We start from the raw sequence: 13,965 nt of genomic DNA, 5'->3' as shown, positions 1-13,965 counted from the left end.
AACACACCGTCTAAATTCCAAAGCACTTCAAGTCAGCAGTAGTAACCGACTTGCGATGCGGAACTCAGACGGCGTAGTATAGAAAGGCTAAATCTGTCGGGTTTTGATTGTTGTTTTAGAGATACTCAGGATCTTACTATCTTAATCTAAATATACTTAATACAGTAATGCGATCACCGCTCGAGTCAGTGTATGAGAATGATGTCATCAAAGGAATAGTAACCTCAGAAATCCTCAATTATCGATCAAATTTCGTTGTGATAGCAAATCAATAGGTAGGTACTCATCATCGCTTGCTAGTAAAAACGAAACATTCAAATGGAAAGAAACAACCTTGGAAATTAATACTATTCCTTCTGATCTCGCTTTGTACAAACATGAGTGAGTATACTCAGTAACTATTTACACATCAACATATCATAAATCACTCAATTTTTTCATTCTCCCCAAGACCTAGACTCAAACCCCATTTTTCATTCCCGATCACACTCTCGAAACACTCTTCCCATTATATAATTGCAAAAGAACCACACAAGTAATTTGAATACATACTAGGTAAGTAAACGTATCTACAAGATTTCTTTCTTTCGATAACAAATCACATTATTCAATTCGTTCCGCTCACGTGATATCACATGAACATTCCTAAGTCGGAAGTTCCGACTCGGAACTGATGAGCGAAACTGGAATGTCCCCGTTGTAAATCCATATAAAACTATATACATTATTCGTGGTTGAAGTACTAGGCATGTATTACCAAATTCATCGCCATTAACTACCTACCTACCTACCTACCTACCTACCTACCTAGTAATCCATCAAAATATTCGATTCTTACTGCCCTTTCCCAAACATAAAGCATCTATATTATCTCTCCCCTCTTCCATTTTATTCTCACAAAATATGTCTAGTAAAAATCTATCTAAAATGAATAAAAATCCCAAGAACACATATACATACATACACATCACATCACATCACATCATATCAGAAAAACATTTACAATACCTAACCTAACCTTAGTATTTCCCCCTAGCGCGGGGTACTCCTTCCTCCCCACAAAGCCACGCACCTAATCCATCCCACCTAATATCCATCCCACCACCCCTCCACCCCTCGATCCCTCCCACAAAAAAACCCAAAAATGAAGCTAAGTGCGGGGTAGCTAGCTCCAGCTCCAGCTCTAATCTACCCTACAGAAAAGATGTGTAGAGTAGGTAGGTTTATTCGTATTAAGTGTAGTGCGTATTCTCTTGAAAGCTATGTACGGTTCAGTTGAGTATATCAACCAAAATGATTACCTAATACGCCTAATGCGTTTAGCCTACTTTCTCCTACCCACCGGAGCCACTCATTGATATCGTATGGATATGGATATGGATGTCGTATGGATATCGTGTGGATATGGATAATGGTGGGGTCGAAGCAATGATATGATATAATATGATATAATATGATATGATATGATATGATATAATGGTGTGTTGATAATACTCCGTAGATGAGAGGTGGGGTTTAGAAAAACAAAAACAAAAACAAAATAAAATAAAATATATGGATGGTGATTAAGAAATACTAAAGAAATACTGGTGGGTGAATGAACCCCACACCACCCACGTCCCGGACCACTTCTGTTCTCTCCACAAATAATGGAAGAGGTGAAATGTTGTGGGACACAGGGGTCAAGACTCGGGTGGTGCGGGAGAGGGCGGGTGGATAGTTGGTCGGTGATTTGAGGAGATGTGTGTATTTGCTCATGGATTGATGGATGGATTTATGTATGTATGTATGTGTGTTATGCATCGGATGGAGGAGATGCATGCATGGAATGTGTATATTTGGTAGATTAGTAGGTATTTTGTTCATATTAACCTGCCTACTTAATATACATAGCTATACTATACCCGAGCATTTACACTCGCGACTAATTTTATATAATTACACTTAAACCATGCTATCATTCCTTCATAATCCTACAATTCCCTGTCCTACAAGTTCCTAAATTATCTCCTAACTGTGCCATTCATCGCGGAATCAATACCATCCACACCATTAAACAAACCCAAACTGGCTTGCCAAAGTTTGTTCTCGTTCAATAACCACACTTGCATTTTATCTCCCTCATTTCCGAGGATAAAGTTCGCGGAACCACCAGCTACTGCAATTTTGCCGAGCAAAACACCGCCCTCGTTCCAGACATTGACTCCATCTCCACATCCTGCATATACATTTCCTGCCTCATCAGTTTTAATTCCATCTGGAAGACCTGATTGTGGTACTGCGAAGATTCTCTTGTTGGCAAGAGCTGGTTCACCTCCTCGAATTATAACATCGTATGCGTAAATAGCTCTTGGGGCAGTAGGGGCAGTGGAATTGCCGGCTCCGTCGGTAATGTAAGCGGTTTTCTCATCAGGACTAAATGTGATACCATTTGGTTCTTGGATGCCATCCGCAACGACACGGATGTCATTTGTACCTGGCATGTAGCGGTAGACTTGAGGTGGAAGTAAGGGTTGAGGACGGATTCCTTGCCATGAACCGTATGATGGATCTGTGAACCATAGGGCTCCATCGCTTGTCACGTGGACATCATTGGGTGAGTTAAACTCAACGCCGTAGTAGTTGTTGATGAGGGTTGTGGCAGTATAGGGAGCTGTGGCATTCATGAAAACAAGACCACCGGGTGCGGTCATGGATCCTTGGTCGCAGATTACGAGACCATCGTTGTATTTTGCTCCTCCGTTTGCGAGGGTGAGGGTTCCTTCTGGTTCAATAATGGTAGCGGACCATGAATCACCGGATTTATCTAAACGAGTGATGGAAATGGCCTTGTTGTTAGTGGCAGCAGAACTGGTATTTGAGGCATATTGGTTACTCGTGACGAAAAGAGTTGATTCATCGAAAAAGATGGCGGCTTCATGGAATTGAGGGAAAGAAGAATTTAGGATATTGCTAATAGCTGGCGCGTCTCCAAGAATTGAAGTGAAAGATTCATTGTAGACTTGAAATGGTGAGGTATTGCTAACATTGTACAAGTCCAATGTGGTGATTGTGTCGGCGTTGTATGTCTAAGGGTTCATTAGTTTGTGGTCATAGCTGTTACCATCACTCTGTACTTACATATATAGTTTCTTGAGCCAAGGCACCAGTGGCAATGGCCAAAGTTGGGAGAATATCTCGAGAATACATCATTTGTTTGATTATAGGTTCTAAAAGAATGAACAAAGATAGATCAAGCCAAGTAAAACAGTCAACGAAAGAACATAGCTAAATACTTATACTGAAGAAATATGGGTATGGATCGTCGAATATGCCGTCCTGGTGGATCTATCTATCAATATCACTTGGCATATAGGCACAGTCATCGACAGTGGCATGTCATTTGTAATTTGTCCGAAGTCTTGAAGCATTTGCCAATGCTCATTGTAATTTGGGTCAACGCCGTGAAACGTAAGTGCCAAGAATGTGAAAATTGACGGTGAAAAGGGTTCGTGAACATTGTTGAATTTGGTGCTTCCAGAAGGCATGAAAGGCCCTATTTTGTTTCTTTTGTTCGTGTGAAACATGCTAGAAATTCTTTTGGGGAGTGCCAAGGTTGAAATCTTCATTCATCAGATCTTTTACCTCGTCGTCGACCAAATTTCTGGAACCTCGAGGGACTTTAAGATTTCTTGGCATCATCCCATGGCTCATTTCAGAGCCAATGCGATTATGTGCATTGTGCTCTGATAAAAGTCTTTACCGATGTATGGCCGTATTTTCAAACCTTAAAATTCCTGCCCGTCTGAAGGAAAGCCACAAATGTTAAAATGGCATTATAAATACCTCTCGGGAGGAGATACGCATCATAGTTCGAGTGGAAATCATCGACTCGATTACTGATCTTGCAGTATCTGCAGTATCTCCTTATCGCCAATGCCCTAAGGTGGAATGAGCTGCATTGAATTGTATCAAGTTGGGCTGGGCTCGATTATATAGAACTACCTACTAGGCAGGTGTACCTAGTAGATATTGGATCGGATCGTATCGTACTATTGAAGTCTGTGAGCACGTGTTTTGGATGTAAGCAATTTAATTGGTCGTTCCAAATCCGATAAGTTCTACCGAAAAGAGCCCAATAGAATGGTATGATGAGTGTTTATGACTGTTTTTGACGGTTTTCCAAGTATCTTGGAACTGCGCTTGCCGCGATTAAAGAATACGGAAGCCGAGATGTCCATTCCTTCAAAGCGTAAGTGTATCGGTATGTCCCGGTATATTCACAGTGTGTATGTATTTCCGTCATTATTACCGATTGTGGATAAATAAAATCTGGAAATATGGAAACATATATCAAATGATAAAACAGCTTTACTTTTTTATACACCAGTACTGAGGATTCACATGAGAAAAGTCTGTGCTGTGCTTGTTGTCCCCGCCAGATTATCATTGAATCCCAATTGATCAGAGTACCATCGTAAAAAAACCACAAAAAAATACCTGTTGCCCAAAATGGATTAGTCTCTTATCTACCCCGCTAAGGTTAACCGTTCTTTCCAAATGTACCGATTAACCTTCAACCCTCACCTACCTACTACTGTCAACAAGATACATATCAAACTACACAGCAACGTAGCTTTACCTTGATAGACAATTACTCATCTGTCATATATCCCTTGTCTTGAGTTCTCCTGTCTGACTGGTATTACTTTCATCTGGTATTCACGATCTTTTCCTGGGTTCATTCCAATATTACACAGTCATCGATTATCTACTCCATCTCACCCTCGATTGAATCATGAATTCGAGACAGCATAGTACTACCACTAGTAGGGCCAACCGAGTCCAGAAGCAGCCACGCATCTACACTTGCTCGGTATGTCAGAGAGTGTTTAAGAGAAGTGAGCATTGTTCAAGGCATGAACGTGGTCGTGAGTACAATCGATCGTGCGAGTCATGCAAGTTCCTTTGTTGATACGAGTTCAACCTCTAGATACCCAGGAGAAACCATTCCCTTGCAAACTATGCGGTCGTAGATACGCGCGAAAGTATGTTGGATATTGCGCGACTTTGATGTTCGTTGTAGAAGATCGATCACATTGACTAATTTCTTATCTAGGGATGTCGTCATACGACATGAAAAGTCTTTCCACCGTGTCGAAAATCCACGACGTCAACAACCTCCTCCCCCTTTACAACCGTCATCTCCAGATTTAGATGCTGAGTCTGAACCGTTCGCAGATTCGATGGTTTCTAATGCGCAACATTATACTACTGATCCTCGGCTCCCCCAGATGCCAGTAAAACTCGAACATCAAGAATCACCAGAGATGCAATCTACATTAGATCCTCTACTACGAGAACATGATGCACAATTGGCTGGTCATTCCAGTTCATCTGGTCCTCAAATGAATGGTCATGGTGGGCCAAGTCATGGATTTCAACAATATCAGAATGGTTTCATAGATCCAGCCTTGGATATTTCTGATCTCTTTGGACCATCGCCTAATCTAGTAGCCCGAACCTGACAATCACAGTATTATTCGCAACAAATGCAATAAATTTCACGGCTTCTTAAAAGGTTATATGCAGCACAACGATATTACGATAAATGCAATTCAGGGGAATGGGATATCACGATTCGGTGTTGTGGGGATATATACAAATGGCAAGGCTTGAGATATTTTTATTAATAATCTCTCGTGTGCATTTGCATGGAAATGCTGTCAACTTTGAGATGTTTACTACACTGGCATAGAGGTTTTGCTTGGAGATGTGTTTTTCCATCTCATCTTTTCTTTTGGGAAACCTGCATACACAGCTTTCAGACAAGCAAGTCAACGGTGAATTGCACTGGAAGGGGATTTTGGTACTTGATTTCTTTGAGAAGATACCATATTTGTGCACCTCGAGGGCGTATCACTTATTTCTAAGCGATTAGCTCAATACAGAAGTTTCGAGATTTAATGAATGCAATCCACAATGTGCTTGTGAAGCCGTTTATTTCTTTGTTTCAATAAACAACAACAGGTCGGTAAATGATTTCTTTGTTCTATTCGTCGAAATTGTCGAAGCATCACCTCGCTTCCATGCTGTTGTTCAAGTGTTTCAAATTAGAATTCGTTCGATACCCGCCTGAAATCGAGACTTTTTAAAGCGGTTCGTGTATTTGAGTACCATTATCAAGAATAAGTCGAGTTCAAGTTCAGAACAATGTCTTTGAAACGTGTCAAGTGTCGAGTGCAATGGATACAATATCCAGTTAAATTAAATCAAGTACCAACACTACAACCACAGAGATTACAGCTATCAACTCTATTTTCTTGACACCCCACTTCACATTATCCAAGATGCCACCACAATTAACCAGAGTCAATGTAAATTCTCTCCGAGCAGACCAATGCACCTGTGCGATCTGTCAAGACAATCTCGGTGGTGGAGAGAACGGAGAACCTGTTAAAACTGCGTGTAATCACGTTTTTGATCGAGAATGTGTTCAACGTTGGCTTGACGCTGACCACACTACCTGTCCCATTTGTCGCGAGGAAATTCGTAACATCACCGGTGGCGTAAGAGACGCCGCAAGAGATCGGATTAGACAGATCAATAACGCTGCTAGACGCGTTAGAGATAGAGCTGTTGAGGAAAGAGAAGATATGATGCAAGCTCAGGCGGATTACGGAGGTGGTGATGAAGATGATCATCTTGAGGGAAATGTTGGAGAGGAGCTTGAACCCATGCCCCTTGACGTGCCGGGAAATTTCAGTACTCCTGCGCCTCCCCGTTATCGTTCTTCGATCGGGAGATCGGTGTCGAGAAGCCAGTCTTCTCCCCCAAGAAGATTCCCCTCACCACTTCCCCATAGATATCCTTCTCCTCCAAGAAATCTTCTCCACTCAACTCCTCCCCGAGTTTTCAGTTCCTCGTCAAGCACCTCTGCAGCAATGCAACACGCCGAAGCAACTTACATCAACGCCCTCTCCACCCTCCGATCCCTCGACACCAGAATAATTAACCAAGCGCATCTCTCCTACGAAGCCAACGTCGTCAAACACGACGCAGAACGCAACGTCCAACTCGCCTTTCAGGAACTCCAACGCGCAGTCCGATCGAACGATCAGGAATCAATCGATCTTGCGCTTGCGATGCAGGAAAGCGTTACGATTCTCTTGGACGATGCGCATAATGCGATGGCGCAGTATAGTGCGCCGTTGAGAGAATGGATGGAGGAGAGACCGAGGGCGAGTGAGAGGTTGGATCGCGCGAGATTGGCGTTTGCGAGAGAGAGGGAGGGGCTTATGAGAGGGGTTGGGAGTGCGAGGGGGGGGAGGGAAGAGAGAGGGAGAATGCGGGGTTTTGAGATTGATGGGGATGAGGAGGCTTGGGAGACTTATAATCCGAGGGATTTTGAGTGAGTGGATGGGTAGGTAGGTAGGTAGGTAGGTAGTAGGTAAGTGTGGCGATGACTTGATGAGGAACAGGTGGGTTAGAATATCTGAATTCTGCATTTAGTTTTTGTTTCTTCTTTGTCTGCTTGCTTGCTTTCTTTCCTTTGATTTTCTTGATACTTTTCTAGCTCACATTCTACCTGAATGAGAATTTAGTTTTTGATCAGTTGGTAAGTATACCATATCGATGAACTTTCGCCCCCTTCCCCATTTGTTTTTAATAAGATATATGATTAACTTATTAAATTATGATCACGATTGATCACTAGTGAAATGAATACAATACCATGCAATGTGATGTGATGTGATCTGATATGATATGATGTGATATACTACAACCCTCCAGTCCCTCTAAAATGTCTCGACTGAACATGACATGTGTGCGTATGAATTCATCAAACAGGAGCCTAATTACTGTAAAAAGGGTCAAATATCTTAACCCCCCCCGACCCGATCCTTCCTTGTGTATCACTACCTAGGTATAGATAAATGATACATTCATAATAATCTTCCATATATTACCGAGGCCGAGTGTTGGTATCAACTTGGTTGATAAGTGTAAGTACTTTAGTCTATTATGGTTGTATTCGTTCTTGATCATTATTATCTATAGGAAGCTAGTATTTAATATAGTAGAAGTGCTAGCGCTAGTGTATACGCTAGTGCAATACAGTGCCCTCTTTTGATCACATGATCGATATCCCGACACCGAGGTATACTGATACAAGCGAATACATAGCTAAAGAGGTAAGGAGTCACATATGATACATACGATATGAGAGATATATCGAAACGGATAGTTACTCGCTCCGCTGACTCCTGAGTGGTAGGAAGGATATCGGAGGTAGAAGTTCTACGGGTTGTGAGGAGCGGGAAGTGTGGTGCTTGGGGTAATGGATAGATGGGGATGGATAGACGGAGAGAGTATGAGTTTGGAAATTAAGGATTCTTGAGTTTTGGGATTTGGATTTTGAGATCTGAGATAACCATTGAGCTTGACTGTTTCCTCTTTCTCGATTCATCATTGTCTGATGTCTAGATTGGGGATTTGGGAGATGTTTGAGGGATTGATTACATATATGCAATGCAATAAATGTTTTGCTTTTGTTCAGATCTCGAAGTTATCCTAAATATTTATCGCATCTTGATACATTTCTATTGCCTTTCCTTATTTTTTAATAGGACGGCTAGACTAGTAAGAGTTTGTTTGCTGTTGTTGTATGATTGAACAGATATCTTTGGTGAATGTGTGAGGGTTTGTATTTGAGGTGTTGGACTAACTATAATCTCAACGTAAGAACTTCAGGTGGTTAGCAGAATTTCTTGAAAGCTTGTAAGTCATGATATGATGACTATACATTTAGGAAAGATTATTCTAAGGCTTTTACGTGATTTAAATTGATTTTCATAGACTATCCCGTTAGATCAAATATTTTTATCTAGGTACTCGCGTGTTCATTTGTTGAAGAAGTTTTTGTGTATGTAATAATCACATTACCACAGGTTTAAAATGTTAAATTTTGTGTGGTTATACGGGTTGGTCGTTGATTTTCTCATCATCTACTTGTCTTTTTAGCAGGGATGATGGATTAGGATCAAGGATATATCTTTTATAAAAGGGTTTGAGCATGTTGAAAGTCGAATCATTAGAAATATACATGGATTCAACATGATAACATAACGAAACACTATATTACAATAGGCGGATTTTACTCGATACTTTTAGCAATGTAGATGGCATTAATAGTTGTACCTCGACTTCCATTCCGTACCTAAGTAAAGGAGAAAATTTCCACAAGCGAGACGTCGAGCTGGAAATTTATAAGGCTCCTCGTATAAGATTTGAGGCTGACTGGTAGATTTAAAGTTGGTTAGGAGCAGGATTAGACTATTAGTTATCTTTTCTTTTGAGAAATAAATACCTTGAGTGGTGTAGAAGGAATGTTGTAATCAGCATTTCCCATACTTCAATAACGCCTCAAAATATCCATACATGAGCTTCATCTCAAGTGAGTGTTAAAGACATAATTTAATTGCCCAATCATTCCATTCATCTTGTATCTGACGCATGAAGTGACAAGTAATACACATACTAGAGAAAGATAGCGCATGCCTTCATATAGTACACCGGAATAAACGAAAGTTGACAGAAATCCTGAAATATCATATACAGATACATAGACAATTCAAAGTACACACTAATCAAGTGAATGAATGAGTGAGTTCACTGTCGGTAATGGCTCTAAGCCATCTGTTCGATGTAGTGGTACGCTCGATTATTAGGTTTCTATTGCTTTAAAATACTGTTAAAGTACCTGTTAGACTCCGCATCTCACCACAGATTTATAAGGATAATTTCACTTCGAAATTGATATTGTCTTGTTGGTCGTCGAATCTTTTCATCTTCGTTAGTTGACGAATTCGTAATTTCTAGTCCAATCCTCAATGTTATTATACTCGATAGCACTCCTTTTCAAGTACAACCTTCACTTTGGTTCAATCTGTTTCAATCTTGGCTCTATAAATAAATCACAGTTTACAGGATGCATCATGTACAGGTTTTGAATCATTACATGCTAATAGAGATTAATATTGCGGCTAGCGAAGCTGTTCTATGGCGAGATGCAATATTGAAACACCTACCTTATGAGCCAACGTACAGGTACCGTTAAATATCATTAGGTTCAATGGGTGAAAGCAGAATCACTTGATTTCATGATAAATATATGATAAACACATATCGGCAACTACTTTCTAAAAAAATTCAAACAAGGTCACTGTTGAAGCAACCGCTCAACAGAAGAGCACAGCAGAAGAAGAGAAATTTATTGTGCTCTACGGAGGACCTCGTATAGACAGCCTAACTGTGCATCGTATCTCATCCACATGCTCCCGTGTTCATTTCTTCTCTGCCTCTGCCATAGCGAGATCCTGATCAGCATAGATCTTCTGGACTGTAGGCCTCGTCTTCATCCTCTCCAGCCATGCCTCCACATGTGGGCAATCTTTATAGATATCTTCACCACCATATCGAGGTGCCCATCTTTGCCATGCTATGAAACAGAGATCGGCGTATGTGCATTTATCGCCGACCAACCAGTCTCGAGTCTTCAACACGGATTCAAGAACTCCAGTGACTCTACGGATCTCTTTCGCGTATCGATCAATGGCACTCTGGATGCTTTCGGGGTGGATATTGGTGAAATAAGAAGCCTGACCATAGTATGGCCCTTGACCAGAAGCTTGGAAGTGCAGCCACTGCTTAGCGAGATATTTTTCGGGGAAGGTGTTATGACTCAACCGGTGCTCGACATCATATTTTTCAATCAAGTACTCGATGATAGCACCGGATTCCCAGAGTGTAATGTCGGTGTTAGGATCTTCGATAGATGGCAAACGTCCGTTTGGGTTGATTTGAGTATATGGCTCCTTCTTGACTTCGGAGAAATCCACAAACTTTGTTGTGTAAGGGATGTTCAGCTCCTCGAGGATGAGGGCCACCTTCCACGGGTTAGGACCGAAAGGATGAGAATAAAGTGTGATTGGAAGCATTTTGAATGACGTCAACCAAAAAGATGGTAAATTTAAAGTTTCAATAGCGATTGGATTATTCGATGAGAGGATTGGTTTGAGGGTAGGGTACTTACGAGACTGTTCAAGGCAAGAGGCCATATATAATAGAATCTTTATTATTCTAGATCGTAGAGATTGGTAATTCGGTCTATCGGATGCGAAACTGTCGATCTCGAAGCAATCTGATCTTAGTAATATTCGAAACCATATTAAACAAAACATAGAGACAGAAGCTTACCGCAATGTCAAGATCAATTGCTGATGAAAATAAGGCGGTTCTCGGAAGCACCTTTGCCGAGAAGCTCCGCGGAAGGCAAGGCGAGCCGAAAATACGGAGCCGTGCGCCAGAAAATTACACTTTCCCGGCGGAAGCTACTAATGACTTTCTTATTCGTTGGGAGAACAACTCTGCATAATCTCTGCAGAATATACGACAGCTGTCAGAAAAATTTAGGCCGGCATACTTCGTGTCTGATAAAGCCGCGCGGGAGCAAAGAGTTGCCTTGACATTTCTGCACAAGGCTAATAAGCCAGCTCTCGCCACCAATTTTCAATTTATTAGACTTCTACCAACAAGGCACCCCCATGACTCAAGTGACTCTCATCATCGCTGACCCCCTGGATATTACGCAACTGTCGTTGAAATATCGTACGGTCCGTGGCCTCATGTCTACCTCCTCACAACTGTAAAAAATCTAATTACAAATCCAACCTCTAAGATCGATTGATGGTCTTAATATTCCAAAATAAAATTTATAATCAATATTGATTATTTATAGAAACCTAGTTGGCTGATTTCAGTCGTCTGACTTCAGTATCACTCTTACCAGATTTAAATTCCTACTACATTGAATATTGATATCCATTCCTATCATAAGACTCTGAGAGTTATCTCATTCGATTCCGTCGACCTTCAAGACCCTTCCCTCACCTATGATGGCGTCTGAATCTCAGCAAGGAGGAGCGATCCCTTCAACCACTGAATACTACAACCTCGGATCATTCAAGCTGGACATCAGTACCAAGAGCAAAGATGCGCAAGTGTGGTTCAACCGTGGCTTAACATGGGCCTATGCATTCAACCATGAAGAATCGGCCATTTGCTTCGAACAGGCTATAGCACACGACCATTCTTGTGCAATGGCTTACTGGGGGTTAGCATATGCCCTGGGCCCAAACTACAACAAACCCTGGGAGACATTTGATGAGAGTGATCTCAAAACAACGGTGCAGCGGACTTATAAAGCCTCTAGAGATGCAAAAGCAAATGCCGCCAGTGCGACGACTCTCGAACAGGCACTCATCGATGCAATCCAATTTCGCTTTCCGTGCGACTACCCAATTAAGGATTTCTCTGCCCAAAATCGAGCCTATGCCGACGCTATGGAATCAGTCTATGAACAGCATCCGGATAGTCTTGACGTAGCCACTCTTTATGCTGACGCAATGATGAATCTGACCCCATGGCAACTATGGGATCTTCACACTGGAAATCCAAGCCCGGGCGCTCGCACCTTGAAGATTAAGAGTGTTCTCGAGCGTGCTTTGGACCAGGATGGAGCAAATCGACACCCAGGTCTGTTGCATTTGTACATCCACTGCATTGAGATGTCTCCGAACCCAGAACTTGGATTGAATGCCGCAGATCATTTACGCGACCTGATACCAGATGCTGGCCACGTCCCTCACATGCCTTCGCACCTAGATATCCTCATCGGTGATTACCGGCGCGCAATTGCCTCCAACTATACCGCAACAATTGCCGATGAAAAGTTTCTAAGCCGATCTGGTCCGAATAATTTCTATACCATGTACCGACTTCACGATTACCACTCCTTGATTTACGCGGCAATGTTTGCGGGCAAGCCTAAGATCGCGCTTGAAACTGTAGCGAAAATGGAAGCATCTTGTCCCGAGGCTTTGCTGCGTGTCCAGTCACCTCCTATGGCGGATTGGCTTGAGACTTATATGTCGATCCGTGTTCATATCTTGGTTCGCTTTGGAATGTGGCAAGATATTATTCAGATGGAGTTACCTACTGATCGTCAGTTGTACTGTGTCACTACAGCTATGATTCATTACGCAAAGGGCGTGGCATACGCCGCAACTTCCAACGTGCAGGAGGCGGAGAAAGAGCGGAGTCTATTCATATCTGCTGTGGAGCAAGTTCCAGCCACCCGTTCGTCTTATCCTAACAAATGTGCTGATATCTTGGCTGTGGGTGCTGCTATGCTGGATGGAGAAATTCAATACCGCCGCGGGAGCTATGAGGAAGCATTTGCAAGTCTTCGCAAGTCCATCGAACTCAGTGACGGACTTACCTACAGTGAGCCATGGGGTTGGATGCAGCCACCGCGCCATGCCTACGCTGCGCTAATGCTGGAGCAAGGACATGTCGAAGAAGCCGCAAAAGTGTATAGCGCGGACCTTGGACTTGACGGGATACTGCCTCGTGCTCATCAACATCCAAACAATGTCTGGGCTCTCCAGGGCTATCACGAGTGTTTGACACGCCTTGGCCGTAAGACAGAGGCGCGCCTCATTGAGCCACAGTTAAAAATAGCCCTTGCGGTTGCAGATGTTCCTGTCAAGTCATCCTGCTTTTGCAGACTTGATACGTCTTGTTCGCCTGTTATAGCTTAGGGTGTATGAGCAGAAACCGTAGCTGCCACTGAAATGACTCTTCAATCTGAAAGGTTCTAGACATGGTTCGCATTGATGGCTGGCAAAAGAACCTCATCATTTTGTTTCCGACTTAAAAGCGAGGCAGCACATATAAATCCAAAACAGGCTGTGATAGACACTAAAAAGGAGGTGACAAAAGCAGTGACCCTATTCTTTTTCAGTTTTGTAAGTGGAAAACATTTAGAATAGAACACTGTAAAAGCAGAAGGTGAATAGCGTTCTCTGGTCTATTCTGGAAGTGTCTTCTCTATGGATAGCAGCTTATATATATCAAAAACTT

The 13,965-nt window shown here is 42.2% G+C and overlaps 5 protein-coding genes across 5 annotated transcripts; 3 read left to right on the top strand and 2 right to left on the bottom strand.

The window, feature by feature from the left end:
• Positions 1 to 2,003: 2,003 nt before the first annotated feature.
• EAF02_002455 (uncharacterized protein) lies at positions 2,004 to 3,189 on the bottom strand (the record flags this gene model as incomplete). Its single annotated transcript, XM_038898503.1, has 2 exons — positions 2,004 to 3,068; positions 3,121 to 3,189. 2 exons carry the CDS (start codon positions 3,187 to 3,189, stop codon positions 2,004 to 2,006), a joined length of 1,134 nt encoding a protein of 377 aa, XP_038762195.1.
• Positions 3,190 to 4,777: 1,588 nt separating this feature from the next.
• EAF02_002454 (uncharacterized protein) lies at positions 4,778 to 5,507 on the top strand (the record flags this gene model as incomplete). Its single annotated transcript, XM_038898502.1, has 3 exons — positions 4,778 to 4,910; positions 4,973 to 5,027; positions 5,099 to 5,507. 3 exons carry the CDS (start codon positions 4,778 to 4,780, stop codon positions 5,505 to 5,507), a joined length of 597 nt encoding a protein of 198 aa, XP_038762194.1.
• An 822-nt stretch (positions 5,508 to 6,329) lies between these two features.
• EAF02_002453 (uncharacterized protein) lies at positions 6,330 to 7,394 on the top strand (the record flags this gene model as incomplete). Its single annotated transcript, XM_038898501.1, has 1 exon — positions 6,330 to 7,394. One exon carries the CDS (start codon positions 6,330 to 6,332, stop codon positions 7,392 to 7,394), a length of 1,065 nt encoding a protein of 354 aa, XP_038762193.1.
• A 2,931-nt stretch (positions 7,395 to 10,325) lies between these two features.
• EAF02_002452 (uncharacterized protein) lies at positions 10,326 to 10,979 on the bottom strand (the record flags this gene model as incomplete). Its single annotated transcript, XM_038898500.1, has 1 exon — positions 10,326 to 10,979. One exon carries the CDS (start codon positions 10,977 to 10,979, stop codon positions 10,326 to 10,328), a length of 654 nt encoding a protein of 217 aa, XP_038762192.1.
• Positions 10,980 to 11,933: 954 nt separating this feature from the next.
• On the top strand, positions 11,934 to 13,643 carry EAF02_002451 (uncharacterized protein; the record flags this gene model as incomplete). Its single annotated transcript, XM_038898499.1, has 1 exon — positions 11,934 to 13,643. The coding sequence occupies one exon, from the start codon at positions 11,934 to 11,936 to the stop codon at positions 13,641 to 13,643; it is 1,710 nt and encodes a 569-aa protein (XP_038762191.1).
• Positions 13,644 to 13,965: the final 322 nt, after the last annotated feature.

The sequence above is a fragment of the Botrytis sinoallii genome (genome assembly GCF_014898435.1).
Source record: "Botrytis sinoallii strain Bc 23 chromosome Unknown BSIN_003, whole genome shotgun sequence".
In the NCBI taxonomy this organism is placed as follows: Eukaryota; Fungi; Ascomycota; class Leotiomycetes; order Helotiales; family Sclerotiniaceae; genus Botrytis; species Botrytis sinoallii.
Note: the sequence above shows the minus strand (reverse complement) of the source record. Positions and strands in the feature narration are given on the sequence as shown.